The 27,949-nt window shown below is 43.9% G+C and overlaps 1 protein-coding gene across 5 annotated transcripts in view; it reads right to left on the minus strand.

The window, feature by feature from the left end:
* The window catches only part of LOC116394517 (protein sidekick-2-like), a 78,516-nt gene extending 57,175 nt beyond the window's left edge, over positions 1–21,341 (minus strand). For 3 of the 5 annotated variants that reach the window (XM_031867648.1, XM_031867646.1, XM_031867647.1), the window contains exon 1: positions 20,570–21,340. In XM_031867648.1, coding sequence (XP_031723508.1) covers positions 20,570–20,726 — 157 coding nt within the window. In that variant the 5' untranslated portion in view covers positions 20,727–21,340. Of the gene's footprint in view, positions 1–20,569 lie in introns of all 5 variants that reach the window. The other 2 variants (XM_031867643.1, XM_031867644.1) reach the window with 2 other exon arrangements.
* Between the last annotated feature and the right edge of the window lie 6,608 nt (positions 21,342–27,949).

The raw sequence follows: 27,949 nt of genomic DNA on the forward strand, positions 1-27,949 counted from the left end.
GGCATCTAAGTCCATTAGCATCAATACTAGGCTTTGACAAATGGAACAAAAACTTGCAAATGGATGCAGACACGGTGAGAGGCACAGTGAATTAGACTAACCCTGAAACAGGTTCAATGCAGCACAGCTGACATAAACCATAAACCCGTAGACATGAAACAAAAGCATTGTTTTTGAAGTATAAAAATACCGTGATGTATGAGCAAGGTTCACATCTGACATGAAATGCAATAGCTACACAGACACTTTTGTTTAGACTGGATGCTTGCCCGTGATTAACAAGGGAAGAGCCAGGTGTTGTTGAGCCTCAGGGTCAGTTTGGGGCTCTGCTGGCTGGTGGATAGTGGCAAAGCTCCACTGAACACTGTAAATTTGACTGTATGCCACAGGATTCAATTTACAAGCTGTTGGTTTAAGCTGGCGTGGTGAACCACCCCGTTGTTTGCACCAGGACACTGTCTGTTTTGGAGGCTTTCTGTCCTGCAGTTAACGAGCACTCTGATGAGAGGGGGAAACTGTAATGGCCGATTACGGCTGTGATAATGGTGATAATGACTCTCTCGTGTACTCCTCACAATAGGAGAAAACCTGTCCTCACCGAATGGAAGGTAAACAAATGAGGAAAAAATAAACTCTCAGTTTGCAAGCCTGCAAAGCCTGGTGCTTTTATGCGACGTGCTGACTGAGGGCTCAGTGCTCTTCGCCTGTGGATCTGGATCCCAGTCAGGGGGATCACGCATGCCCAACACCCCACCAACCTTCTCTCATCCACTTCCTCTTCCCTCCAAACACACACACACACACACACACACACACACACACACACCCACGTCACTTACAAAGGTGTTCTCAGAGGTACACAAGGGTATTACTCTGTATTCCTCCTGTTTTCTATGATTTTAGGGGTTATTTAAATTCATAAACAATGCTGCAGGGTATTTCTCTGTTTTCAGAAAATGCCGACTGAATATATTAAATGAATATCCTGACTTGAGTTTCTAATTTTGAGGCATTGGATGAGAAACTATAGCTTTGAAACCAACATATGGTAAGCTGAGAGAACAGGTTGCAGACTGAGAAGTGCTTTAGAGTGGGTTTCAGGAATGATCACAAATAACTTATTAGGGATTTAAGTGAAATCATGTTGGATCTTTGCACATCACTGTTTGTAATAACACACATTTCAGTATCTTTTTGACATATTATGCATTTGGCAGGGCTTTGGAGGGCTGCACTAAGAGCAACATCGACTAAGAAATTCATCTTGATCAATCGCAGAAAGCAAAACAAACATTCACCTGCTCAACAATCCCAGAGAAAGCAGAGAGCACAAAAACTCAGCACTCACAACAAACAGAAATTCACAGTCAACCAAGCACGGGAAGATCAAAACTCTCAGAGATAAAGGGTTTGGAGAGGACCAGAGAGATTTGTCTCAATCACGCCGGGTCCCCAGGTGTCTGGGGTGAAGAACCACCGCTTTTGTCGACAGGACTGAGATGACAGCGTCAATTAGAGGTGAACAGCATAGAGTGTTCACTACAATTAATCTCTGGCTAGAGGCCCTTCAGCCACAGCTACAGTGTCAGTCTGGTGATGAGGTCGTGCTGAGTGACCAGGCTCTGTCTTCAGCTGATTAGTCAAGAGAGTTTACAAAGCCGCTGCAACTGTGGGCAGCCGCTTGTCAGGCGCCCTGTAATTAATCCATTTCCATGGGAGCCTGTTGGGAGTCTGCGGGGATAACTGAGGAAGGTCCTTGAAAGGCAATCATTAGAAACACAAATACTGAACTGCGTGACACACACAAGACACAAGAAAAGGCCTATTTTGAGTGACACTAAGGTATCTGATGTGTTCCCCGCCCTTTACCTCTCAGTAAGAGGGTTGATTAGAGAAAGGCCATAGATCAGAGCCTGAAGCAGCCACCACTGTGGGAGAGACAGGTGGAAAGCAAAAGAAGAGGACAAAAAAAAAAAAGAAAGATTGTGCTCTAAGTGGACTCATTTATCCAGCCTCTTTAAGGTCAACACTCGTCTTTTTGCCATGACAGGCAATATTTGAGGGTGGTAAATGGTTGACATTTCCAGGAGGATGTCTTGAAGTTGCCTTGCAAAGCTCAGCAATGATGTGAAAGGTAATTCACATACAGTATCCACGGGAGGGGAAGAGGCCTATTCACCGGAGAGACGGCTGAATAACGCAGCGTTATTTGACCCTTAGAATTGAGGTGAAGTGGCGCTATGCTAATAGCTACACTTCCCGCTGATATCATTCCGCACGTCACAAGAGGCGAAGTGTGCTCGGTAACGGAGAAAATGTTTCTTCAGTCACACAGGTGTTTGACACCATGGCTGAGCGCACAATGTTATCTCCAGTGCAACCAGAAAAAAAACGTTGTCCAGTCACTCCCTCTAGTGCAGCATCCTGCACCCACCCGGCGCGCACAAAGTCACCCAGTCACCCACACATTAAAGAGAGGCAGCTGCCAGAGCATTAGTGTCCAAAAATTCCGTTGAGAGACAGACATAAACAAGCATGACAGTTGGTTTTGGGGACGCTAGGAATGCTGATTGACAGTGCTCTGTCGGCCGGATTAGAGACGTTCATTTCGTCCTGAACTCAATTATATTTTACAAAGGCTGACATCCCCAGTTAATTGCAGCCTTTCCACATGAGGGAATTATTTGCAGTTCTCAATTCCCCGGCCATGTGTACTCTGTTCCGCATGTACAGGCTTCATCTAATGTGTGGAAATATTGCAAATTAGATCAGTAAAAAAAAGAAAAAAGGGGGAAAAAAATGTGTGAATAGTAAAAGAATAAAATAAAAAAAAGAAGGAAGTGTCGAGAGGCAGAAAGGAGTCAAATACTGGTACAACTTCAAGAGAGAAGCGTCTGGGTGAGTAGACTGCCTCCGTCTCTCAAGTGAGTCTGGATCTTAGCTCAGAGACAGCTTAGTTCAGAGACAGATCCAGAGTGACAGCATTGTGATGATTGACACAGTGATGAAGAGGAGAGGAGGAGAGGAAGAAAGGAGAAAAAGGTTGTGCAGCGCCACCGGCTCCACCGTAATGGAAATGTGAATCTTGCCCATGGAAGGATGTGACAAGAGACCCAGGCTGGGCTTGTGCTAAGGAGGTAATGTCAGGGAGGTAATGTCAAGGAAGCCCACAGGCCCATGTACAGGAATGTGTGCTCATGAAGCGCTTACACATTTGAGTGTGTGTGTGTGTACATGGATGTGATTGGGGGGGTTGGTGTGGGAATTAAATAAAAGACTTGGGCCATATACTGTAGCCTGGATTACCTAGCCGTTTTCTAAATCACCATGACTCCTCTTTCGAGACATGGTTGACATGTGTCACAGCACACAGTCAGATTATCGGGCCTCTAATCCACCTCTGAGGCCGATTTGGTGGGTGAGAGGGCTGCGGATGATCTGCCACACCAACAATAATCCAGCACCTAGCATTTCCACGGTGGGAAGGAGGGGGCACACGTTGTTGCTCTCCTTACTGTCACTGTTGCTGTATGTTGGAGGCGCCATGCGGCTTTGGATTAGGTTTGTTGCACTATAGCTGACATGTGGACAGACAGCTGTCAAGCAAGATGTGCTAAACCAGAGCGTTGTACAGGCCCGTATCTCTCTGCTACCCTTGGGCTGTCCCTGATCGGCGGCCAGCTAATCCCGTATCATTGTTTTTCGTGGTTATGTTTGTTACAATGGGTATCCGTGACATCACTGGTGTTGACACCGGCTCACCAGCAAACAACGCCAGTGTTTATCTTTGTCTGGGAGATACCGTGTGAAAAACACTCTCAGATGGGAACAGGCCGCTGCCAATGAGATACCAGGGCAAATAGGTTGACCGAAAATATTTACTGATAATAATCTCATCAAACAGATGAATGGAGGTTCTCTTTTCTCAATTATATTTTCAACAATAAGCATCTCCTCTGTTATGCTAGACCAGTAGGAATACTATGTAAAATAACATTCTGCATCCATCCTGGTAAATGCAGCGTGATAAACATGCATGAAAAAAAATAGATTCACATTGTGCTACAGATAAACAATGATGCATTATATATTTGATGGTGGTGCCGGTCTGTGTGCTTATGACTCACTCGCTGAGTGCGTTTGGGTGGTGTTGCTCCTTTCAGGGAAACTTGACACTGTTCTCTCATTCGGTCATTGTGACCCTACCGAGAGGCAAGTCCTGATTAGACTACGGCTTTTCAGATTTCCAGAAGGCCTTTCCAGTTTTTAAGCTGATATCAGCAAGTATTAGACATGTATCAGTATTATGTTTTAGTAGATTATTGGAGTTAAAAGTATATTGAAAAGGCCTTGGTAAGAAAAACATCTTGAACTTCCTCCAACTTGATAGGAGCCAGAAGGACAGCTGGGCAGCAGGACAGGTCAGGACCAGATCAGCAGCAATCCAAGTGACTTCCTGCCGCTGCAAGGCTCTCCACTTATTAAGACAGGCCAATCACTCCTTGTGTCAATGTCAGGTCTACTAAAGACATACAGTGTAGCTTCTCTCTCTCACCTTAGAGGAGGAGAGTAGCTGGCCAGAGTGGCAGAGGGCCAACACTGGTTCAACCAACCGCCCATTAGCGGGAACCAGTGAAACACAACCTCAGCAGACCTATGACTCACTACCAGGCAAAACCCGCTGCTTATTAAGCTCGAGCAGCGTCAGGTTAGTCTCCAGTGCTGTTGCCATAATGATGTAAAAAATTCATACTGGTATAATTCTGCGAGACAGAATTATTTTGCAAGTCATTGTTTTGTCATTGTTTTGAGTGTGGGTGTTGCTCTGCATCTGGGATATATAGGGAAGTCATTAACTGAGCAGAGCCCATTTCCAATCACTGTAAAAGTAATGGTGAAATTGCTGGAAATTACATAAAACTAGTGTCTATAAAATCCATGCAGCAGCACTTATATCCCCCCGGCTCCAGATGTTGGTCAGAGCTCATATGGTTGCCAGATATTGGACAGTGACTAGTTCTTCATGCATACGACTGCTCAAGGCAGAGAGAAACTGAAAAAATAACTACTTGATATCTACTCACGCAGCCACTTACACCATAGTGTGGCCTCGGTGGTTATCACAATATATGAATGATGGAGAGGCAATCATCATGATGGAGTGGCTCAGCTTGGTGTGTAGGGAATATGTAATGTATTCTCTATGTGTCCAGGCCGAGCTGTTCAAACACTATCTTTATGGTTGGACGTGTCCCGGGAGACATGCAATGCAGAGGTTAGACACAGAGACACAGATTGAAAACTAGCCACCTCTCTCCGCTACAGGGCCTGGCCACCAACCTCACAGAATTTTTTAATAGCACACTAAAATGCTGCGTAAAGACTAAATTGCTGCCCTCAATGGGCAACAGATGATGGAATTAAAGAGATTTAGAGCTGTGGGGGGAAATGGGCTGTGCATGTTTGATGTGGGCCTGGGAACGAGGGAAGAGAGGAAAGAGGGCAGCAGAGCAAACCGAGGCAGCATCTGGCCCTTGTAGGGACAACGCAGCTCTCTGGGAAGTCGCTACGGAGCAAGAAAGGGGCTGACTGATAGCCCTTTCTAACACCCACTTTGTGCACAGACTGGCACTCAGCTAGTAGTAACACCTGCTGCACCCATATGGCGCTACAATATCACCCATCACCTGAACAAAACTAGAACATGTGAGACGTAAAAAAAAAAAAAAAAAACCTACCTACCGCTACTCCAGGTAACCATAGCAACCCCTCACCTGTCTTCTCCCTCGACAGGAATAGGCAGACAGCCAGGTCAGAGTGACATCTTCTCTAACTCCCAAACACACACGCGCTGCACAGTCCCACATACTCTCTTACATTCCCACCGGCACATATACATACAGACACATATTCAATATGTATAGGATTTATCAATCCGCCTTTTCTCACACCCTGCCTTTATTCTACTCTCATTACACTGTCACAGAGTCACACACAGACACGCACAATAACACATTTTAGCTTCACTATACTCCGGACTCCGGAAGCTGGCAACATGCCTTTCATAGCCCACCAAAATGGCAACAGTTACCCTGACCTGGCATATTGTGAGCCCTAGTGTAAACGTGGCCCAGTATAAAGAGCTGGTGGGCTGCTGCTAGCCTCTCTATTCACTCGAGACAAAACCTGGATCTGTGGCATGATCTCGCTGGCTGGACGTATGAATAGAGCCAGCAATCCGGTGACGACAGAGCCAGTTAACTCTTATACTGTGAGGCTTTGCCTCGCTGTATACAACATAGATGGAGAGGGAGGTGCTGGTGTGTAGTACCAGAGAGAGGGTAGACATAAAAACTGAAAAACTGGCACTGATGATGACAGCTCTGCGCTGCGTGTGCACTCATGATAGAGCCATGCGCCACACAAAGAGACTGGGGATTCCAGACGCACAGCTGCAATATACAGGGCGACAAGCAGTCATTGAAAACTCCAGCAAAAAAATTACTAACCGCAGCCTCGTCTCTTACAACTCTCCCACACAAACTTCTGCTTTTATCTCATCCCAAGTGAGGAGGGAAGTTAAAAATAATTCAGAGAAGAAAGGGGGGGCTAGCAGACTGACACATTCAAACAAGCTCTGGTGTGAGGGATGAAGCTGAAGCACGGAGGCTGTTGATACGTTTGGATGGGGCAGGCGTTATCCTGGGTGATGAGAGGGGGATGGGCCTCACCACCTAGGCTCTCATTTTCCCGCCGCTTTCATCTCGCACCGCAGACCCAGTGAGTCACCCAGCGAGCAAAACACAACCAAAACCAATAGCCGGCAGATAGTATCTCTTACGCTAACAAGCTTTCCACTTGGGGATACCATCAGCTCCCTGGTTTTCTCATTCAGCTAATTAGGGATGGACTGAGAAGCAGACCTGCAGCTATCTATCCACCCTGTTTTTATCCTCCTTCCTCTCACTCTTTTTTCTCTGCGTCTGTCAATCTTTATGTGGTTTTCCTTCCGTCTTTCTCTCACTCTAACACACACACACACACACACACCTATATCTGGATACAATCCACACTCCCTTCACGTTATGCGTCAATCTACCTCTCCATCTTCCAATCCACTACACTGCTGCCCTCACAGGCACTGTGTCCAGCTGAAGGCCAGTACTGCCTCTTAATCCCATTAGACCAAACACAATCAATTATCCAGCCAGCCATAAGGATCTGAGAGCATTAAGAGGTTAGCTCAGGAGATTTAAAGCCATTGATGTCTATGACATGAATGCACCTCTCGCCCCCCCCCCTCCCTTCAGCAATCCCTGCTTACCAGAGCGTTAGTGTGTACGTGTGTATGTGTCAGCGCATGTTCATCAACAGGACACCACGGAACTAACTTGAGCCACCATGCATTGCTTGCGGATCTTTAATCATGTCCCTGCCAGTCCTGGCAAATTACTGCCTTGTGATGGTAATCGATAAAGCGATGAACGCAACCAGGGACTGCAGCTGCTGGAGCGAGGAAATACCGCTGTGTGTGGCCACTGGTGGAGATCTCATAATCATAATCATAATCTGTTCCCCTCTTGCCAAGAGTACAGGGGGTAACAAAGCAGAAAGAAAGACTTCTTTCCGAGAACGATGCACGCTGGTACACGGTATTAGCAGAGAGAGATGGAGGCGTTGTGGAGACACAGGTGCGGGTCCATCAGTGCTATCAGGCAAATATAATCATGTTGTAATCTGGACACTCACCCTCCCACCCCTGCCGGTCCATAAACTCCATGCCCCTCTGCTGCTGCTCCATTCAGCGCTTGATCTCAAACTCTCGCTCCCTCCCCTTTATCTTCCCCATAGACTCCTCTCCTTCACCCTCTCTTTCACTAACTTGTTTCTTCTCAGGCGAGAAAATTAAATATGATCATTCCTCTTCAAAGGCACCACTATTAGCCACATAAAGAATATTCAGTTAATGTAGCAGAGACCAGATTGCGTTGAGTTTCAGAAATATGTGACAGCAAGAAATAAAAAGGTGAAACCCTCAAACTGATTTTCAACGGCCTTACAGCGCAACTTCAAAAAACAAAAACAAATGAACGTGCACTGTTATATAATTTACTTCATAAAGTACTTCATAGCCAAAATAACACAAAACATGAATTATTACAAATACCTTATTAACATGAATGAGCGGTCCTGTGACATTTAACGATATGATTGTAGATCTATCTCATCAGAGTCCTATACATCATTTATGGTTCATTCATTTTTCCAGTGATGAATCATTGATTATATGTCTATTATGAAATACTTCCTCAAATCTCATGTCCCTGATGCGACCTCCGCTGGAAAATCATTTGGCTAAGGCTTGAAAGGCGCTGGAGCACTTGTGGCTCTAACTTTAACTCCACTCCTAAGGACTTGTCACTCTGCGTTCCAGATGCAGCTGCCAAGCACCTTCTCCACTGGGATTCAAATGTGTTTCCTCATGCAGACACGATAGCCACTTTCCAATTTCAACTTCATCTTAAACCACCAATTTCTGCTGCCATGGTGGTGATTGAAATATGAAACCCTGCATATATACAGGCCATTACAGGCGAATACAAGGCCCGAGCTGCTGTCAGTCTGCTCGGGGATATGAGGTGAGAAGAAACAACAGGGATCAGCTACAGTCGCGACACATTTCTATTTATTTATTATTCAATAACGTTGAATTGTCCTCTGACCCCCTGCAGCAACTCAAGCCAAACTACCCTCAGAAGAAAATGGCAGCCTTGCTGAATCAGGAGGAAATCAAACAGAATCCCCGGGGCTCAGTGGTATGAGAGCTCAAAACTGACAGAATATGATGACTCTCCCCTTAGAGTAAATCTCTTTTTTTGCTTCATGCAAACATAAGTCAAAAGCACATTCACTTTCTAGGGCAACACCATGAACAGGCATGCCAACATAGAAATAACAAGTAAATAAATGAGTCATCCCATGAAGTGGAATCTTTATGAGCATCCTAAAAAGTGCTGAGCATGTTTCTGAGTTTGCTCTTGCGTCTGCTCTCTCCCTCATTCCCCCTCTCTCTCTCTCTCCAACCCCACAAACCGACATGTTTTTTCAGGGGCAACATGAAGTGCTTTTATCTGTCTTTTATGCCTTCCCAATTGTCAACAGAACGGTTTGATGGGTAGGTACTTCTAACCTAATTTCAGCTGAAGAGAAACAATTATAAAGCAACAGTTGTTCAAGTGCAAAATAAATGAATTGAACACCAAAACATAGTGGGGGAATAAGAGTGGTGGGGGGGGGGGGGGTGCAGCTAACACACTATTGTCCGCGGCTTTCAAGGTTGTTTCAGCTGTTAATTAGTTCAGTCTGATGGCTTGCATCCATGGGTGCAGTCTAACCCAGTTAAGTCAGATGCTCAATGAGTTTTCTCTGGATCCTTCAATACTGAGCCGCCGCTCTACGGGAACCTGGCTCAAGGTTAGCACCATGGTGTCAGTCATGGCCAATGTCCGGCCCTCACAGTCTGCCATCCTCCTCAAGTGGCTGCCAGAGAACACTCACCAAGGTTAAGTCTGTCAGAGCCAATGAGTATCCCACTTATCTCAATCAAAGTCCTTCACAAATCTTTGAGGGATTGGTCCTGCCTGTGCTTCAAACTCGAGGTAAAAAATAAGGGCATTCACTTTCAGGGGGAAGTGGAAAAGGAAACAGTGGGAATGCTGTTGCACCTAAACTGAACAGCTTGTCGAATAACATCTTGGATTATTAAGCCGCAACCAATTAAACAAAAATCCTCAATTAATCAATTAAAATGATTGCCTACCGAGGGAAACAGATGAACACATTTGCATATTATTGTTTGCATATCTCTCATCTGTGTTAAAGAAAGAACACAGTGATACTAACTGATGGCCGTGGGGTGGGATGACTGTTTTTGGGTTTTTTTCAGGTCAGGGCTTTTGATGTTGATAAACACAAAAATATAATCTTTAGAGAAACAAGCCAGTGTGTTACAGACTGCACATGTGATAGATTACTCACTGATCTTTTTGTTTTTCTAGTCAAGAAGAAGAAACCTTTCACGCTGCGTATTTCTGCTACTGATTTCAAACAGCAACTAGAACTAGAAAATGTTCCTTCTTGTGAATTAGAAACAAAACAAATGCCTTTCAGTTAACATTGTTTCATTAATAATGGCCATGTACGGTAATGGCAGTGTTTAAATGTCGAACAACAAACACAAAGAGATAAGCTGACATGTATTCGTGTCCCCTAAGTGAGTCGGAAAGTAATGAATTGTGCGTTAATGACAATAAATTACCGCTACACTTTGTTTCCACAGGAAACAGTCTATAAATTGGTTGGCAGGCAATGTAAATGTGTTGTTTGTGCGGCATAAATTACCAACTAACAATATGACACCTGTGGATTTTCAAAAGTAAGAGAAATCCTCTTTCGAGCCACCCACCCTCCCACCGCTCGATATTCCACGCATAATGACAAATGATCTATCGCCGTGACATCATGTACAAATGGCACAATTAGTTATGATGACTATTAATTCAGGGACATACAGTGAGGTAGACGCAGGCTTTGATACATCAGATAGTTTGTGTCCACTGAGTAAATAGTACCAAGAGATGACAAGATCATCATTCTTAAATGCTGGAGCATTTTTGAATGTCATCATGCTATGGCATTTGTTTGTGTGTGTGTGTGTGTGTGTGTGGGTGGGTGGGGTTGTTTGTCTGATCCCTCTATCTCCAGGGGCAGCGGTTCCCTCTCTCATCAACCATGCTCAGCCAATGTGACTGTCACTCCCAATCTGCACTGAGAGGGGAGCCCGTGCCTATTTTTATAAATGTATTCATATTCATTAGCCCTGAGTGTCATTCATAGCAGCAGTTCTTTAATGCATGCGTAACCATCAGAGGCTGGAGGAGCCTGCCTCCTCTCATCTCACAAATTAATAACACAGAAAATCACTGCAAAGGTGCCTACTGTCAAACAACAATAGCTCCTGATTTCCATCAACTGCGCGCACCTCCTTATTTCCACATGACGCACAAAAAACACTCATCAGTGGTCTCTCCCATTGGGGAATCTCGAGAAAAATGCCATTGTACAATCCTTTGAAATATGAAATCATTAATTGAAGTGAGAATGAATTACAACCCTTTTTCCCTTGACCCACCCGCAGTATTCTCCCTCAGAACATCTCGGTGGCAGCCGGTTAATTGTGCAGAATAACTGGTGTGAACGTCGTCAGCTAATGAGAGCAATTAGACATCAGGCTCACACGAGATTTCACTTCACCCGCTCACTCAAAGACAGCACACTTTGCCTTGATTGCCTTGTATGTGTCACATAGAGCACACGGGAAATTAATTCCACAGTCAACCAGAGCACAAGAGTCAAGTCTGTGTCCCTTTGACGGATACTCAGTGATATCCACTTTTTTTTTTTACAAACACTGCCATGACTGCACATTTTCATTTATACATATAGTCTTTATAGGATCGTTAAGACCCATCGTGTGTGAATGTTTCTCTCTGTACTGTACAGCCACTTTCTCATGCACCATTTTGGGCACTATGCCTTCTAAAGTAATGGAAGTGGGCTGCTTTTCACAGCCCTCTTTGCAATGTTTTTTTCATGGCCATTGTTTCTGCTCCACCCCACTTTAAATCAAGAGCACAATGCACAATGCACCCCCCCCCCTTCCCCCGACTACCCCACCATACTTCACTCTGGACAACATTAATAAAACAAGCTTTCAATGATGCAGAGTGCAACGCCACATTGGGCTCTGAGCAGCGGTGTGATTAAAGCTTTTAAACACCGCCACCCTTTGAGTTTGCATATGTCAGCTCTGCAGCATAGTGGGGTACATGTTGTCTCTGTCGTTTACCTCGTATCTTTTTCACCTCCTCCCTATTCCTTACTAATGTAGTGGGGGCAAGTAAAGTGCTTGGTCCACTTTAACATATAAAGCTACAGCAGGAGCTCCAACAGTAAAATGGGAGTGGGGTCCACAGAGGAAGATGCAAGTGGAAAGGCAGCTGCTGTGCTGTAGTGATTGTGTCTATTGTACAGCTGTGCTTCTTCCTATCTTTGCGAAACCATACAAACCCAGTAAACCAACTTATTCCACTCTGTTCCTTTACCTACAATTACGTTTTTTCTGTTGCAGTTTTCTTCGAGTCACAACTGTGAAGCATGTCAAAGACACTTGCAGATCAGCATGCACACGCACTCAAAGAACCCATTTTTGATTGGTCATTTCTTCTCACAATTCCTCCCTATCATCTAATGACGGCGACCCCTCGAGTGCAAAAATGGAAATAAAGCTTTTTAATTGAATTTCATGAAATTAAACATCGGCCAGAGCAACTTCATTAAACTGATATAATCCCACTGACTCTCCCATTTCTGCTTTGTCCACAGGCAGAGAACATGTCCGGCATTGCTACAATAAGATATGTGCTCAAACATTTCCTTTCACAGAACAAGGAAATTACTCTTTTAAAGACCCCTACTTGCAATTGAAAATAGCAATTTGTGAAAGCTTTGAGGACAATGACACAGAAATTTAGCCCAAGGCCTCTGCGACAGCAACACAAGTCAGAGCAGCTGCAGTCATCATATAGAATCTGCTGACAAACGGCACGAGCAAACCCTGTAATGCTCTTGCTTAAGTCAGGCATCACAAATCAGTTTTGAGCCATCATATGCACGTCACATGTGATGCAGATCTGATTTGGCTTTACTCTCTTGGGTGAAGCTCTGTGTCAGCCTAGAGTGTGTTCACATGTCCGCTGCTTCTCCAGTGTGGAGACAGGGGGCCAACATTGTCAGAAGTCTTCCTGCTGCGGTACAGTGCATGTCCCCAACAGGGCACGTTTCTTTAGGTACGACTCTATGGCTCTGAGACAAGAGGAGACAGTGACCGAAGCATTTGGGACGTGGCAATCCCCTGCAGAATTAAGCAGGCTGTGTCTCAAGCCCCAGTGACAGTAAAACTCACTCAGATCACAAAAGGCAGCACTGATTGCGTCTGACAAGCATCCTCTTCCCTCAGATACAATGTCTTTGTTTCGTGTGGATTACTTGTGTGTAGGCATTTGTACTTTTGTGTACCCTGTGTATGTGTGTGTGTGTTAGAGTGGGGGTGTGTTTCTCTTTTAAAAATTGAAACGGTGACCTTCTTCTTCATATTGCCTGTCCGTGAGAGTATGTAGGAGCTCAAAAGTCTGATTCCGAATTAGACAATTGGGCTCAGGGGATGATAACCACAGATGTGTCGTATCCAACAGGCCGAGCACACCACTGAAATGCAGGGGTGAATATATAAAAAGGCTGGCAGTAGGAGAAGGGGAAGGGTTACTGTTTGGGCTCAAACTGGGCAGACTAATCCCTTTGATCCCCCCCATTTTACTGTCAGCTGTTTCCTAGCTACTGTCGGATCTGCACAGAATTTAGGATTTGTGCTACTGTACACCACAGCAATCTCTACCCCACTGATGCAGCGCTCTCCTTTCTTTCCTCCATCAATACCCCCCCGCCCCCCCTCCCCCTATTGACTCCTCATAACTTCCATAGCGATGTTTATTTCTCTTTCTGCTCCCCTTTTCCCCATCCCTTCACTGCAGCTGGCAGTGACTGCGACATGGCATGGAGACAGGTTAAATTGGAAAGTATTTTGCACAGAGGGCCACCAGAGCATGACGCTTCACGGTGGAAAAAAAAAAGAAGCTGATTCTGATTTCGTCTATTCACATGAGACACCATGGCTGTGCCCCACTTTCATTAGTTATGCTGAAAACAGCATTCAAATACTGCTTTGGTCTTTTGAGAAATCTCCATTTCGCGATAATGAAACAATCCGTGGACGTGTGTGCAGAGGCATGTGTTAGAGGAAAAAAATTGTGTTTGGGTATTAGCGTACATAGACACGTTTGCTGTGTGCATGTTTGTGCATCTGCTAACATGCATTAATGCAATAAAGGCACTTTTATTGGATTCTGCTTTCAAGCTGCCTTTGAAATTAAAATAAATATGCAGCTGTATCTGCACAGAATCTCTTTCTTCCTTGTCAGTATTTATTGCTTTCAGAGGTGCAATGCCCCACAGACTTCCAGCTTAACCTCAGAGGAGCGCTCCCAAACTGATCCTAAATCATTCCGGGCAGATACACATGACAGACTCGTTTTGCGTATTGGCAGATTCATGCTTCATTGTCAAACACTGGCTCTCCATGGAAGAGTGAATACAACAGGTTTCTTAATTTGCAGATTTCAATAGGAGCCACTGCACCGTATTGATTTGCGTATGTACTGCACACCTACATCATTCGTATCACTCAAGCAGTCAAGCTCTCTGACCATCCCTGTTTCCCTGGAGCCTTTGTTCATTTTGTATGTTCGATTAAGTACTTTAAATCCTACCAGTCAATTAATTCCTGAGAAAGAAATGTAGTCAGATATGTCATAACATAATAAAAGAAAATGTAATTGTATAAATACCCTCATACCTTTGACAGCGTAAAAAACACGTTTATCACAGAAATCATGAGTTTTTTAGGTCTGTAAATATCTCTCGACATAGTACAATGTGCCCTCGGTGTAGAAAGCAGGCTTCCTTCCATACAGTGTTGGACAAATCCTGCCATATGGTTTCAGTCTCGCACCTGAAGCACTTTCATGGCTTGTGCTGAGAGGCCAAGGAAAGGGAATCCAGATGCGACGTGAGCCATAGAAGAAGAAGCCTGCAGTATCGCTGTCAGCTCCCATCACCATCACAATTCTTAACTGACACTCTATTGATGTTAGAGGCAAGGACAGTGATCAAAGAGACCTAGGTGTACATTAAAGTATTGCCATACTACAATGACAACCAGCTCTACTCAATGACATGCGTACCAGACGGGAATTCCTTATCAGCAAACACACAAGTGCGGCTGTATGAGATTGTAGGTAGGCATTTCTTGAGATTTATCTCTCTGTATGCTTTTGAGTGAACCGTGCTTTAACATCCACACTGACATCCCCTGGTGTCTCTGTTGCAAGCCATTTGTTTACAGTGAAGGTGGAGTTCTGTCAAAATGTGAGAGGAGAGGGGAGGGCCTGATGTTAAGCTCTGCTGAATCTTTGGAAAGAGGAAGAAGGCAGGTGTTGGGTAACTAAAGTGATATCAAGCATGATATGGAATCCCACGTGGCCAAGAACAGGACAATGGGGAATGAGAGTCGGCTCTGGTCCGAATCAATACTGAGCAAACGGCATTGAGATGCAGCTAGAGGAATTTTGCCAGGCCCCCTGGCGTGAATCGTAGGCCTGCTGCCAAGCACAGCCTGAGCAGCAAACTCAGCCCTGCAGATGGAGGGCATGGAGGCTCCTTCTCTCCAGAAGAGACCCTGGCCGTGGATAGGAAGTATGCCATGAACTGAAATAGTTTCTCCGTTCAACAAGCCCTGCTTAACGCGCTGACCCCCGACTCCACCTCCATGCACGGGGAATAGCAGGTATACAATTCTTTCTTCAAACAAGCAAGGTAAAAGTCATCAGTATCAGCTGGAAAATGCAGCTTTGATAGTCAAACAAGCAGGTAGCGAAGAAGACATTTTTCTTTTCCTATCTTCTCCAGTTCCAGATGTTGTGGGGCTTGTTGTTCAGCTAACTCGCTTATACTTCCTTTTCCATGTTTCTGTATTGAGTTAAACAGCAATAGTATTGGCGTGCCTACCCCTGTCATCACTCGCTGCGTGGAAACTTGCTGGTGGTGGCTGGGAAACATAACAAAGTGTTGTGACTGGCTTGGTTTGAGGTCAGCAGAAGAGTAGAGCAGAATATCAAGATGTGAAGGATTCATTCATGTGAATGTACAAAGAAAATGGATTTGGTGCCACCAGTTGTTATCACTAGGAGACCCCTCCCCCCAGTTTCTCCTTGATTTCTCTATGTCTATGCCTCTTTTGCCATTTTATTCACAACACAAGAATACACTCATCAGTCCCCAGGAGGGGCACGCTGAATGAGAGCAGAGATTCAGTGTGCACATTATGCTGTAAAATGCATTGTTTCTCACCACAGTTTCTCTTTTGAGTTGCATTTTGTGTTGTTTATATGTTTACATGGAACAGCTTGGGGGCATCAAGACAGATGTATGGTCCAAGAAAACTGCCTCAGTACAATCCCTCTTTTCCCTGGATGAAAGTAATGACACCATTTTGAGGGCTTTTTCAAAATCGCTCCCTAGAATGATGCTTTGATGAAGCAGCATGCACAACATCTTTGCTCCCTTGTCAAAATGATATTAGACAAATTAAACGAATAGTGCCGCTTTAAATCCCCCTCCCTATCCAAGGTCATTTCCTTTCAATTTCTGTCCCAGCTCAGGGCCTGTTGTGAGACATTTCTTTTTGTTCTTGATAGTTGAAGAGGGGCCTCCTGGTCCTGTGTCAGATTGATTTGACTTTAAGCCAGGAGAATTAATAAGTGAAGAATTTGTCTCTTCCCCCTTTGTAGGGCTTCTCCGTTCAGTCTCACACAGTAAACAAGGAGACATGGGCACAAAACCACTCTCAGCTATGTGATTAAAATGTGCCCAGACCCAGTTACTGTATGCCTTCTTTAGCCAATAACATCCTCAACACAAACTCACATCATAGCGATAAGTATTCAACAATACCACAGCAAAACTAAACTTCTGCACCTTTCAGCCATGCTGCCCTAATATGGCAGCATGACAGACTCATGGTGGGAGATAGGACTCTTTGCCCCATGCAAATAGTCATTACCATAACCCTTTAGGCAAATGGCAATTACTGGGCAAGGGGCGAATGCCAAAACCCTGTGGTACAAGTTCATTTGATTACATTTCCATTATGAACTATAAACACAGTTTTGCTGCTCGACTGAGCCAATTAAAGGCCTCCTGAAGCTAGAAAACGTTGACAGCGCAGCAGCTCTATTGTTCTTCAACAATAAAGCAGATTGTGATCATTTGTTCCCCTTAAACAGGTTAGAGGCACTTGTTTTTTCTTTCTTATATGAAACATTAGCATTATTATTATTATTATTGTTATTATTTCTAAAACAAGGCATCAGGATTTTTTTTATTTCGAATATTGCTGCCAGTGAGCACAGATATTTTTTTTTCTTTTCTCATTCAGCTGTGATATGTTCCATCTTGGTGAATAAAGCATCCTGTGACAACATGAATAAACATGTGTAGACAGCATTTGGCAGCCAGAGAAAAGGCAGCCAACCGGCCAGACACGGGAGGCAGGCGCTGAAGACACACAAGATGCCTGATTTGGAAGCCAGGCTGCCACAACGTTTCACCTGAGGCTGTGCAAAGCCACTAGCTGGTCTTTCTGGGCGTGATCCATGTTGTGACGAAAACAAGCATTTAGTCCAGCAGACATCTGTTAGCTCTCTGGAGAAGTAAACATGTTTAATTAACTATACGTTTCACCAAACAGGGGGATGCATGTCATTAATATGTACTGTGTGTAATTATGGTATGGTGGCTGAAAAGTTCCAGCGCTGCCACATCACTGTGCCCCATACAGGACTTGTGACGTCATCAAAGCGCTTTAAGTTAAGGAAAACGCAATGATTTCCTCACATATGGCTCAGGATTTAGTATCAAGTCTAAGATCAGATGCCTGAGGCCAATGTTGCATCAATGTGAGTATGTAGGTCTACTTTTGTGGCGCTACATGCATAACAGGTTAATCTCCCCGTTATTTGTGATGGAGTGTTTTACGTGTGGGCGCAGATGATCGGGCTTTGGATCAGTCTTTGTTGGAACTAGGAGATGCCTTTGATTCTATTAAAACTGTATTATATTTTTCTTGATGGAGTCGTGTAATCTTGTACACATTGATTTTTCTATCTTTCAGTAGTTGTGTGTTTGCATGTGTGTGTGTGTGTGTGTGTGTGTGTGTGTGTGTGTGTGTGTGTAGTGGTGTGTCACTGATGTAGATGAATTATGATCTGGTGCAGGGAGTTTTAATCACACAAGGATTCAGAGTGTTTTAAACAAATGCTTTTTTGTAAGCACTGTGGATTATCATAAGATTTAAAGATTTGGAAATGCCTGACAGCTGTCAAGCTGCATAATAACGTACGTCCAGAAAATTATAGCAGCTGCCGGTTGGCAGAATGTCAATGCTGCTATCTAGATTAAAGCTCAATAGACAGGAACATACAGTAAGTGCCAGGAACTGCACACGCACACGCACGCAACATGATGCACGTAGAAACACGTTCACTCACAAGACACGAGTAGATTTCAGCAGTAGAGGCTTTGAGGAGAGGTGAGAAGATACAGAGACTGCAAAGAGGCGAAGAAAGACAAAACCTCACATCTATTTACTTGCTATTTCGATGAGGGGGTCGAAATGAGTTTTAAAATGGCATGCTGAGAGCAGCCTGTGGCAGGAGAAAGCTACCCCCGTGGACTCTATCAGGTATCCCCTTGTACGCTGGAGCAGCCAGCAGTATTAAACACAGCAGGAGTCTCAGTAGGAACCTGTTGAAAAACAAGTACACGCTACCTTCGGTTCCCAGGGGCCTCGTCTGCCTGTACATCGCCTAATTTATGACGTCCTCAGAGGTCCTCCCTGCTCAGGGAATGACTGCAGCCTCTCTAACTAAATGCACAGGCACAGCCGGACTGCCAGTCATTTGCAAACACAGGATGCCCCGTGAGGATGAGATCGGCTTCCCACTTCGGATGAACAAGACCTCTCTGCCTTGTTGGAGGACTCCCTCCAAATAAAGCAACTGCGTCTTCACTGAAGAACCTAAAGGAGTGATTGTGCACCATAGAGGAGGTCCTTCTCAATTGAAAGAGCGGGCGGACAGATGAGCGAATCTCTCACCAATGCTAATGCGCAGCCGGGAACATTCAAGGGGCCTGAATACCAACTGCAGGAAGAGAAAGAGGTCTGTTCGGAGGAGGAAAGGTAAAACCCTGTGAAGTAGCCTTGAAGCGCTCAACAGATCCTCACAGACGGCATGTTAGCTTGAGAAAAGGATGGTAATAACAGCTCGAGGAACTGTGCCCTGCATAATAAGAGACGCCTGAGACTCTCTTAAGATAAGGCTGGGAGCACTTCAGAGCAATGCGACCTGTTCAAAGACAAACAAGCAAAGGATTATGCTGCTTTTAGCACTTTGGTGCACTGAGCATTGTGATTATAAGATGGGGAGTGCATAGAAAAGCCGCCTCTCATATGAATCAACTTCCACAACTAGACTTTTTTCCCCTCCGTTGGGACCTATTAGAGTAAATGCCTCAAGGATCTGTACGTCAAACATGCATCTTTCTGTTGTGGTTCTGCATGACCCTCTGTAATAAAAACCATGACCCTGTGGTTGGAATTATAAGCATAAGGTTAAATGCCATTTACTGTGATTATCTGACAAGGCTGCTGATGTAATTCACAGCCCAGTAAGCCTACACAATGTACATTTTCCTCTATCAACTTACCATTAGGTCTTGCATTTGTGCTTTTCCAATATCTGAAATATGGAGGCAGGAGGGATTTGCTCTCGCTGCTTTTTCTCTCCATCTACCATCCAGTATATCTCATTACCTTCTCACCGGTCAAGAAGCACATGTCATCCACTGACAGATGGCAAGTGACAAGACATACCAATTTCACAGTAATTGTATGATTAGTGTAGACCGTGTTCACACCTTGATCCTCATACCTCTGACTGTGCTGGATGTGAGTGAAACCTAACATGTTGAGATTTATTCATTCTGCTCTGTTACTTTCACCTGCAAGTGAGAGTGCAAAAAATGGACATTAGGCAAATGTAACACAACCTTCATATAATGGCCTTGCCTCATTGTTCCTTGGTCATATTCCTTCTAATGACTGACTCTGCTACAATATTAAGGTGGCCTAGAGGCAAAAGGGGCTGCAAGCCGTGAAATTATATGTTTGAGGTTCTTCAGCCAGGGCCACTGGTCTTTTTACAGATTGTATTATTTTTTTAATGTTGTAAAACAGAAAAAACTGATAGTGAATATGCAAATCAGAACATTTTAAAGGAACATTGTGTATTAAATTGATTATCGGGTGCATTTTAAATTGCTCAAAATGACAAATCATTGAGGCTCATTTAAACCAACCAATATTTGCCACTTAATATTAGTGTCCAGCTCTGCAGAGGCAGGCTGTGCTTTTTTTTGTGTGTGAGCTTATGGAGCATGCAAGTGGACTTAGTGGTTATGATGTTAATGGGGAATGGGGAAAAGGACACAGCTTATTCACGTTGTTGTCTGAGGAAACGAATTTAACAATTGACTAATTTCATCTCATTTAGAGTGTGTCAGGCATTGGTCTATGACTGGTCTAAGTCTGGCTATGTGACCAGATCTGTTAAAGCAAAGATTTATCATGTTTGGAACTGTTTTTGTTTGCTCAACCTTATTTGACACTATACATTTCTACCACGTACTTTCTTTCTCGTGCGCTTCTCTGGTCGCTTCCAGCAAACACGGTATAGCTACACTATGTGGACAAAACACTCAGAGTTGTGTAGCTTACCTTGAGCCCGAGCGCTGAGGATACAAGTCGCCGACAGCAGAATCCAACAGGAGACCCGCACCTGTCCGACCTGTCCAGTCCGTCCAGCTGTAACCATGGTCCGCGGAGTCACCGTCGAGCCACCGGTGCGCCTTTCTCGTCTCCACGCTGGGGACATGTTGCTCGGTGGCCCCACACACACGCACACACACACAAATACACACTCCCGGGAAGAGTCCTGGCTGCTGGCTGGTCCTGCGAGTCGGACTGCTCCTCACTGTGTGATGCGGGTGAGTGACTGGGGGCTTGTGGAGAGAGCGCGCTCCGTCAGAGAACACCGGGCATGCAGACAGACACGCTGTAGTATGAAAAGCCTGTGGACAAGTCCCGCATGAGCAAGGCGGAGTCAGTCCAATTGAATTTGCTCGGCTGTCAAGTGTGCGAGACAGAATATCGACATCATTTTCTCACTGCTCCGAATAACCTCTGAATGTATCGCGGAGAGATAAGTGAAATAACAAACAAAGAATACAAAACGAGACGGTGCAAATGCACTGCTTTAGCTCAAATTGGTAAGTGTCATATGTCAGTCCTCTAAAATAAAAAAAAAAGACCAGTTATTTGTATATAGTTCTATAAATACCTTCCCAGTGCAGCTGTCTTTGAGCAAGGCACATCAGCAAAGCCAGCAGCTCCATTTCATTACTCAATGACCAGCAGTAGGTTGCACTGTGGGTCCTAAGTGTGTGTGTGTGTGTGTGTGCGTCCTGTTTAAAGGTGTAAATATACTCCACCTTCCGAGAGAGGTTAAAAAGGTTTTCTTTCGCTGAAAAACTACCTCTGTTGTGCCATTTTGCCACTAACTATACATGCGACCTTTTTTTTTTTTTTTTTATAGTTTTTTTCTTTTTAAATGAATTGACCATTACTAAGACCATAGCAGTGCGCGCAGGAGCCAAACAATGCGAGGGCAAGTGCTCTGTACGCTATTGCCACCACGCGGCGGAAAGTGGAAGGAGATATCTATTTGGACAGATGTGATTGATTGTTGACACATTAAAACTGAATGCCTGGGTTTCAAAAACTACCTGATGACAACTAAATCTTTCCAAATAGCCGTTTTTGGGATGTTTCTACTGCCAAGGATGAAGCATTAACTGTGTCACAGACCAGCCCCGTTCTGTAAATGTGCTACGCATTGGCCTCGTTGGCACTGGCTTTGTGGTGTGGTTAAAAGTAGCACAGCCAAACCATTAGACGGGCAAAACGCATGGGAAATAGCTTACACCTGTTGTCCGTGAGTGCTCACCCCATCAGAACGCTTTCTATCACCAAACAAAGGAAGAAAGGCGTGTTTGAGCACACAGAGCCGGTGGGCACATCTGAAAACAGAAGACAGTAAACAGGGCTGTGGTATCAGCTCTGTTGTCCTTGCTCCTTTTGAGCTCACTGGAGAATGCATGCGGGGCAGGAAAGGTAGCAGCTCTCACAATATTTTAGCCTTAAAAAAACACATACGTTGTGTGCTGTTAGTTTTTCACCTAACAGGGAACATCCAAGCTACTGTGCCATGAGCTACAGCCTGCAGCAGCTTCTCAAAGAGCCTGGTTACAGTGTAAACAGAGGTGGTACTCTCTGTCTGTGTATAGTCCCACAATGAATCTGCTCCCAGGTCCTTTGCTCTACAAATTACCTACTCTCCTTTGTCCCCACGTCTGATGAAGTCTCATTTCCACCAGGAGCTCGTTTGGTGTCATCCACTGCTCCCTCCCTTTATTTCCTCTCCTCGCTGCCACCCCCCCGATAATGATGTGCTGATTATGAGGCTCTTAGGCCAGCAGATTGCTCTCCAGTCTCATTCGCATGCAATGGAAAATTGCTGCTGTCTTGAAGCCCCCACCCTGCTGTGCATATCAGGCAGGTTGACATTAGCAAGCTGCTGGGAACAGAGCTCAGCCACGAGGGCAGGTGCTCTGTCTCCGTCTCGCGAACTGTTCTGCAGAAGAGGAAACAGAGGCTGGCTGAGGCTACAAACCACACTGGGGGGGGCACCGGCTGGTGTCAAACAATATGGCATTGTGTAGCTGACAGTGATACCAGCTACTTTTACTTGCCAAGTGAGACCCCAGTGTATCTCAGTGTTACACAGAGTATAAAAACCAAACTCATTTACTCAGCTTCCAACATCACAACTGCTCCATTAGTTGACATAAAGGCAGAATTGCGAGAGATGTGTTCTGATTTTTTTAATCAAAGTGCCTCGTCTTCCTATTTTAAGTAAACTAAACGACAAGTAAAAGTGTTGAGGGATACGAAATTATATCAATAATGGCATTTTTCAAAAGGTACCGCAGGAGTCCTTGATGGACTAAATGATTAGACTCCGGGACAACATTGATTCAGTGACATTGACGAACAAAAAAGAGGATGTGCAATTCTTTCAAATAGAAATCTTTCATTTCATTTTCAAACCTTGGGCAGCCTTGGACAAGTGTTTTACACCACACAAGTCTCCCTCTTAGCAGGTCACTTTTTCTTATTGTCTCTTAAAAAGCACAAAAGAAGTCAACATGTTTCAAAAATTCATCTTCAATCAAGTGTCATTTTCTGTCTTGAAGGCTGAACATAAGATACAAAATTACTTGTTACTTTGCAATGTGACATTCACTTAAATGGCGCTAATAGAACGTGTCAATCTTCTCTTAGAGGCATACATCGTATATAATTATTTGAGTCATCTGATTCTTATGTTATCCATTTAACATCAGCATCTTTTGGATGTTCAAACCAGCTAGTTGTTTCTCACAGACAGCCTTGCCTGGCAGGTTACTGTAGTTCACCGTCAGCGGGACTGTGACGATAATGCACTCTCATGTGGCATCACAGCTAAATAAATACTCATGTTGGTCTGGGAGATGGGGAAGGCACCATGCTTCAAAAGCTGTTCTCTCTCCATCAGCTCTCCCGATTTGAAATGGCTTGATTGAAATGAGCTTCATTTGAGAGCATGGCCCTGTGCTGCCTCACTTATGCATGCAGGCATGATAATGCAGACGCAAACTAAGTGGCTATGAAATTCCAGTCTCTGGCGATCACATCTGTGGGTATACCAATAGTAAAGTTACTATGGTCTATTTGTTTTAAACAGGAAAACAGTTCAGCTACTCGCTTCAGCTTTATTCTTCATTCTTCATTCTCTGTGTTCCTCTGTAGATGCTGCTAACATTCGTCACACATACTGCTGATTTTCCAATGCGGATGTGCTTTTCTCAGAAAAAAAACGTGTTCCCCAATAAGTGTCGGCACACACGCTCACACACACACAAATATATATCTATATACACACACACACACACACAGAACATACGTATAATGCACAATGTCGCTGCATCTGTCTAGACATCTCATTTATAGTATCTCACAAAGAAAATCTGAGTTTACTGTTTTCCTTGAGACAGTAAACTCCAACTGCAAATTATAACATGAAAAATACAACCAAGCTGCTGCTTCGAGATGCATAGCTGAGTCTCAGCAAAGACATCAGAGGGTAATATCCCATGTCTCCCCACAACGAAACCTATATATATTTCGTTGTGCATCTTCTTGACTTAGCGGCTGAGATACTTTCAGGATCTCACTGTAACAACTTAAAATAAATGATTTTAAACAGTAGTATATTGACTCTAGCATTTAGAGCACATCCAATACCTGTAGTCAAGTTATCAGAGTGCATGTGGTTATTACCCAAGGGACAACTCACTTAGGAATATTGCCTTGAATCACTGGCATAATTGGTCTCCTCGAGTCTCACTTTGATGTAAATAACATTAGCAATTTTCCAGTCATTTTGCATTGATCTTCCACTGCAAAATTCTGCCCCAAGAAGCAGCTGGAAATTGAACGTCTTAAACTGGAGACGTGAAGGGTGCATTTCATTCACGTTGTCAGAGAAACTACGCTGCCTGAAAGATGCACCATTATTGGGATTGATTTTGTGCCTTGCCACAGGCAATTTCTGTCCACTATACATCGGCAGAAAGGAGCACGTGAACTGGCATACACACACGTGGACACTCTTTGCATTTGATGCCCAATGCTGACTCAAAAAGTTACATTATGACTTCACATTATGCTGTAAACTGCCACTCAGGACCAACTCTTTATCAGACTGTTTCAAAACAATTTTCATCAATCAGCCGTGCTCCTTGACAATTTGACATTTGTTTAGTGATTGTGGTGTCCTCTCTTATGTTCGTAACTATTCCTCCTTTCCTATGTCACTCCTTGTGACCTTCGGCAAACTGATTTGGCAATTTTTTTGTTTCAACTTCCTCTCCAAGTCCGTGTTTAGAACGAATATCTCGCAAGAGAAAGCACTGCTGGTTAGAATAGTGTTTTTGTTTCTCTGTCCTTTCTCTCACTTAGTTGGCTCCATCTGAGCAGCAGATAGTGTGACAGCTGCAGCACTCTGCAGCAAATAAAGAACTTACTTCCATTACATATGGTCATTTTGAGATGTGGAAAGAGTGGAAAAATGTAGTTTACAGCATCACATGCATAGTGAAATATTCTTTTTTTCTTTCTGGCAGAATAAATCAAATCAACTAATCAATAAGTCTGACTGCCTGTTTTTCCCTGCATATGAAAATCACTTCATAGACAAAAGCAAGCTCAGGTAAATTATTTTGAGATCACCAGCTGATGAAGGTCATCTTCATATTTAGCTGTTGGAAAGTAATTAAAGCAGCTATTTACCTGCAGAGCAAAATAATTTCCCCAACTAGTTCTCCACTCCGCCTTTGGCTGATCGCATCATAATGCTAAATCCTTGAGCCCATAAACCCCGCCATGGTATATCATGGCGTTATAAAATACCCCAGGCACATTAAAGATTAGGTGGCATGAATAGAGATATAGAAGCTAGTCTCTTATGATTTCACACTGGTTTCAGCATGTGACATTCTTCCCTGTAGCCATCACTCTACCATAAGGCTCCTGTGTGCAAGATGCTGTTGCAGCATACCTACCCTATATCTAAACAGAGAGAGGGATCCATATCTTGTCTTTAATAACATTATGTTATGGGTCTCTGTGGACTTGTTGCCGTTTTTGCAGGTGTTCATTACAGCCTAGCTTCGCTGCAGTTTGTAAGCATTGCAGGAGGCAGGGTGACAACAGCCCCTGGAGTTTAACAAAAGTGGGAAGATTTTGAAACCAAATGTGTTCCAAAACCCAACACCGGTACATTCACAGCTAGCATTGGGAAGCATTTAAAAACACAAACAGCATGTTTTACCCACCTGTGCCGATCCCACAGAGATGAAACTATTGTCTGCTTGTTCTGCATATATTAGTTGCATTTCCCACACAATGAATTATGGGGCAGAATGCTTGTAATCAGATCAATGGGTTTGAATAATCGCACTGTACGGATGGCATTATACCATACTAGCTGGCTAAACTGAAGCCAATTGAATTGCCCAAGTAGCTTAGCAGTGACAGAGTGATTTATGTAGTTTTCAGGTTTGGCCTGTGGTCTAATGTAAATGAATGCGGTGGAGCTGGAGAGCTCTCCCATGTGGCTCGGGCATTATTTGGGCTGTCTAGAAAGCACTAGGCAAGGTGTATACAAGAATTAGCATTCAGTCCAAACGCTCTGCGCCCTCTCCTTCTTATTGTCAACACACAATTGTGGTGTAAATGAGATGACTATAAAATAAGGAGTGACTCATCCTTTGCAAACTGCATGGCAAGTTAGAGCATATGCCATTATGTTAAGTTGCATCAACTGTACCAGTGTCAGTTCAAGAAATGTGCTCTCAAAGTGACTGACATCAACCACTATTTAGACATCAACAAAATGATAATGTAGCATATGGCTTTGACATACTAACAATTTGTTTGACTGAGTAATGACGGCGATGATTCTAACAGATGTTTAGCGAGAGCATTTTGCCGAGCGTCATTAAGAAATGATTCCCAATAGAGAGAGATTGAAACATTAGCAACTTGATCCTGTCCTGTAAATGAGGTTTGACAGACTGCTCCTTTGCTCTTTCCTAATGTAATTGGCCGCAGGAGATTAGATGACCCGTTAATAGTTTATTGAAAGTATTTGTAATGTTTGCAATAAAATGATGTATTGATTTCCATAAAGAAACAAAGCAGGCTGTAAAGTGCATAAATCCATAACCCAGGCGTAACAGCATCAAAGCTGAGGAGATTTGATGGTGCTGTTCGGGCCAAGGGTTGATATTCTTGATGTACATTTTTTTTATTTTCAGTATGAAAGCCCACATCCTCCACAGTTTAACACCTGAGTGTTAAAGCCACGCAAGGTTAACAAAGCAAGACATCGTTTTCATTAGAGAAGCCACTTGAGCTAATCATGCAGAGCTCTTGTGAAGTGATTATATCAAAAGCATAATTAGTGTCCTTGTGACGTCAAGACATTGGGCTTGAAATTGGACAGCTGCGGTAACTTCAGCAGACATACACTTATGATGGAGGTCATTTTTGTCATTAGGGGTATGGAGCCAAACATTTTATCCTGGCACTAAATGCGGCTGCTGCATGAATTTGATACAGTGCCAACAAGCAATCATGTCCTTTAAGTCCATTAAACATTAACCACTGAGCAGGCCCGTGGTTGTCTTTTTGACAACAGTCTTAGATGGAATAGACTGAGCACATTTCAGGTTCACATGTATTTTCCCCCTAAGGCAGTCAGAGAGGGAAGTCGGGTATAATCTCCCGTTGATGCAACATGCCTCCATCAGTCCATACAGTCAGCCTCCAAACCCCCAGGAAGAATGCCGGCGGGCTTCAGCAGGCTCAATAGCACACGTTTGAGCCCTTATCTATTCCCAAACACAAAGTCTTTATGTTTCAGCTTGGGGTTTACGACTGTCAAGGGATCATAGTCAAACACATCAGAAACAGTTGTATCCTCATCATTTCATGTTTGCCTTTCCTATATTTCATACTCACAGTATACGGTACAACGCATACTTAAAACTCGTGTGCCTCAGCTTATGTCATCTACACGTAATTATGCTCAAGATCAAGTAATGATTAGAGTCAAGTGCAGTTAATTAATGTAAGACTATGTAACACAAAAGGATGAAGACTGTCAATAGAAAAACCAGAGTGATCCGTAGAATGTATGCAGTTTGCTGGATGAATTCTGATCCTGACCTGCTGTCCTGCCCTCACTGGTCTTTATTGACTTCCTTACTCAATACGGGCGGGACTTCAAAGTGACTGAGCGCCCAAACCTCAACCTCACCTTTTTTACTCCTTCTTATTTAAGGTAAAGCATTTTAATGTAATCTCATGAATCTAAATCTAAAAAAATACAATTGTTCTGTGATCTGTGATCTGTGATCTCAGTGTGAGAGA

This window comes from Anarrhichthys ocellatus, unplaced genomic scaffold (assembly GCF_004355925.1).
Source record: "Anarrhichthys ocellatus isolate YVR2014 unplaced genomic scaffold, GSC_Weel_1.0 scaffold40, whole genome shotgun sequence".
Lineage (NCBI taxonomy): Eukaryota > Metazoa > Chordata > Actinopteri > Perciformes > Anarhichadidae > Anarrhichthys > Anarrhichthys ocellatus.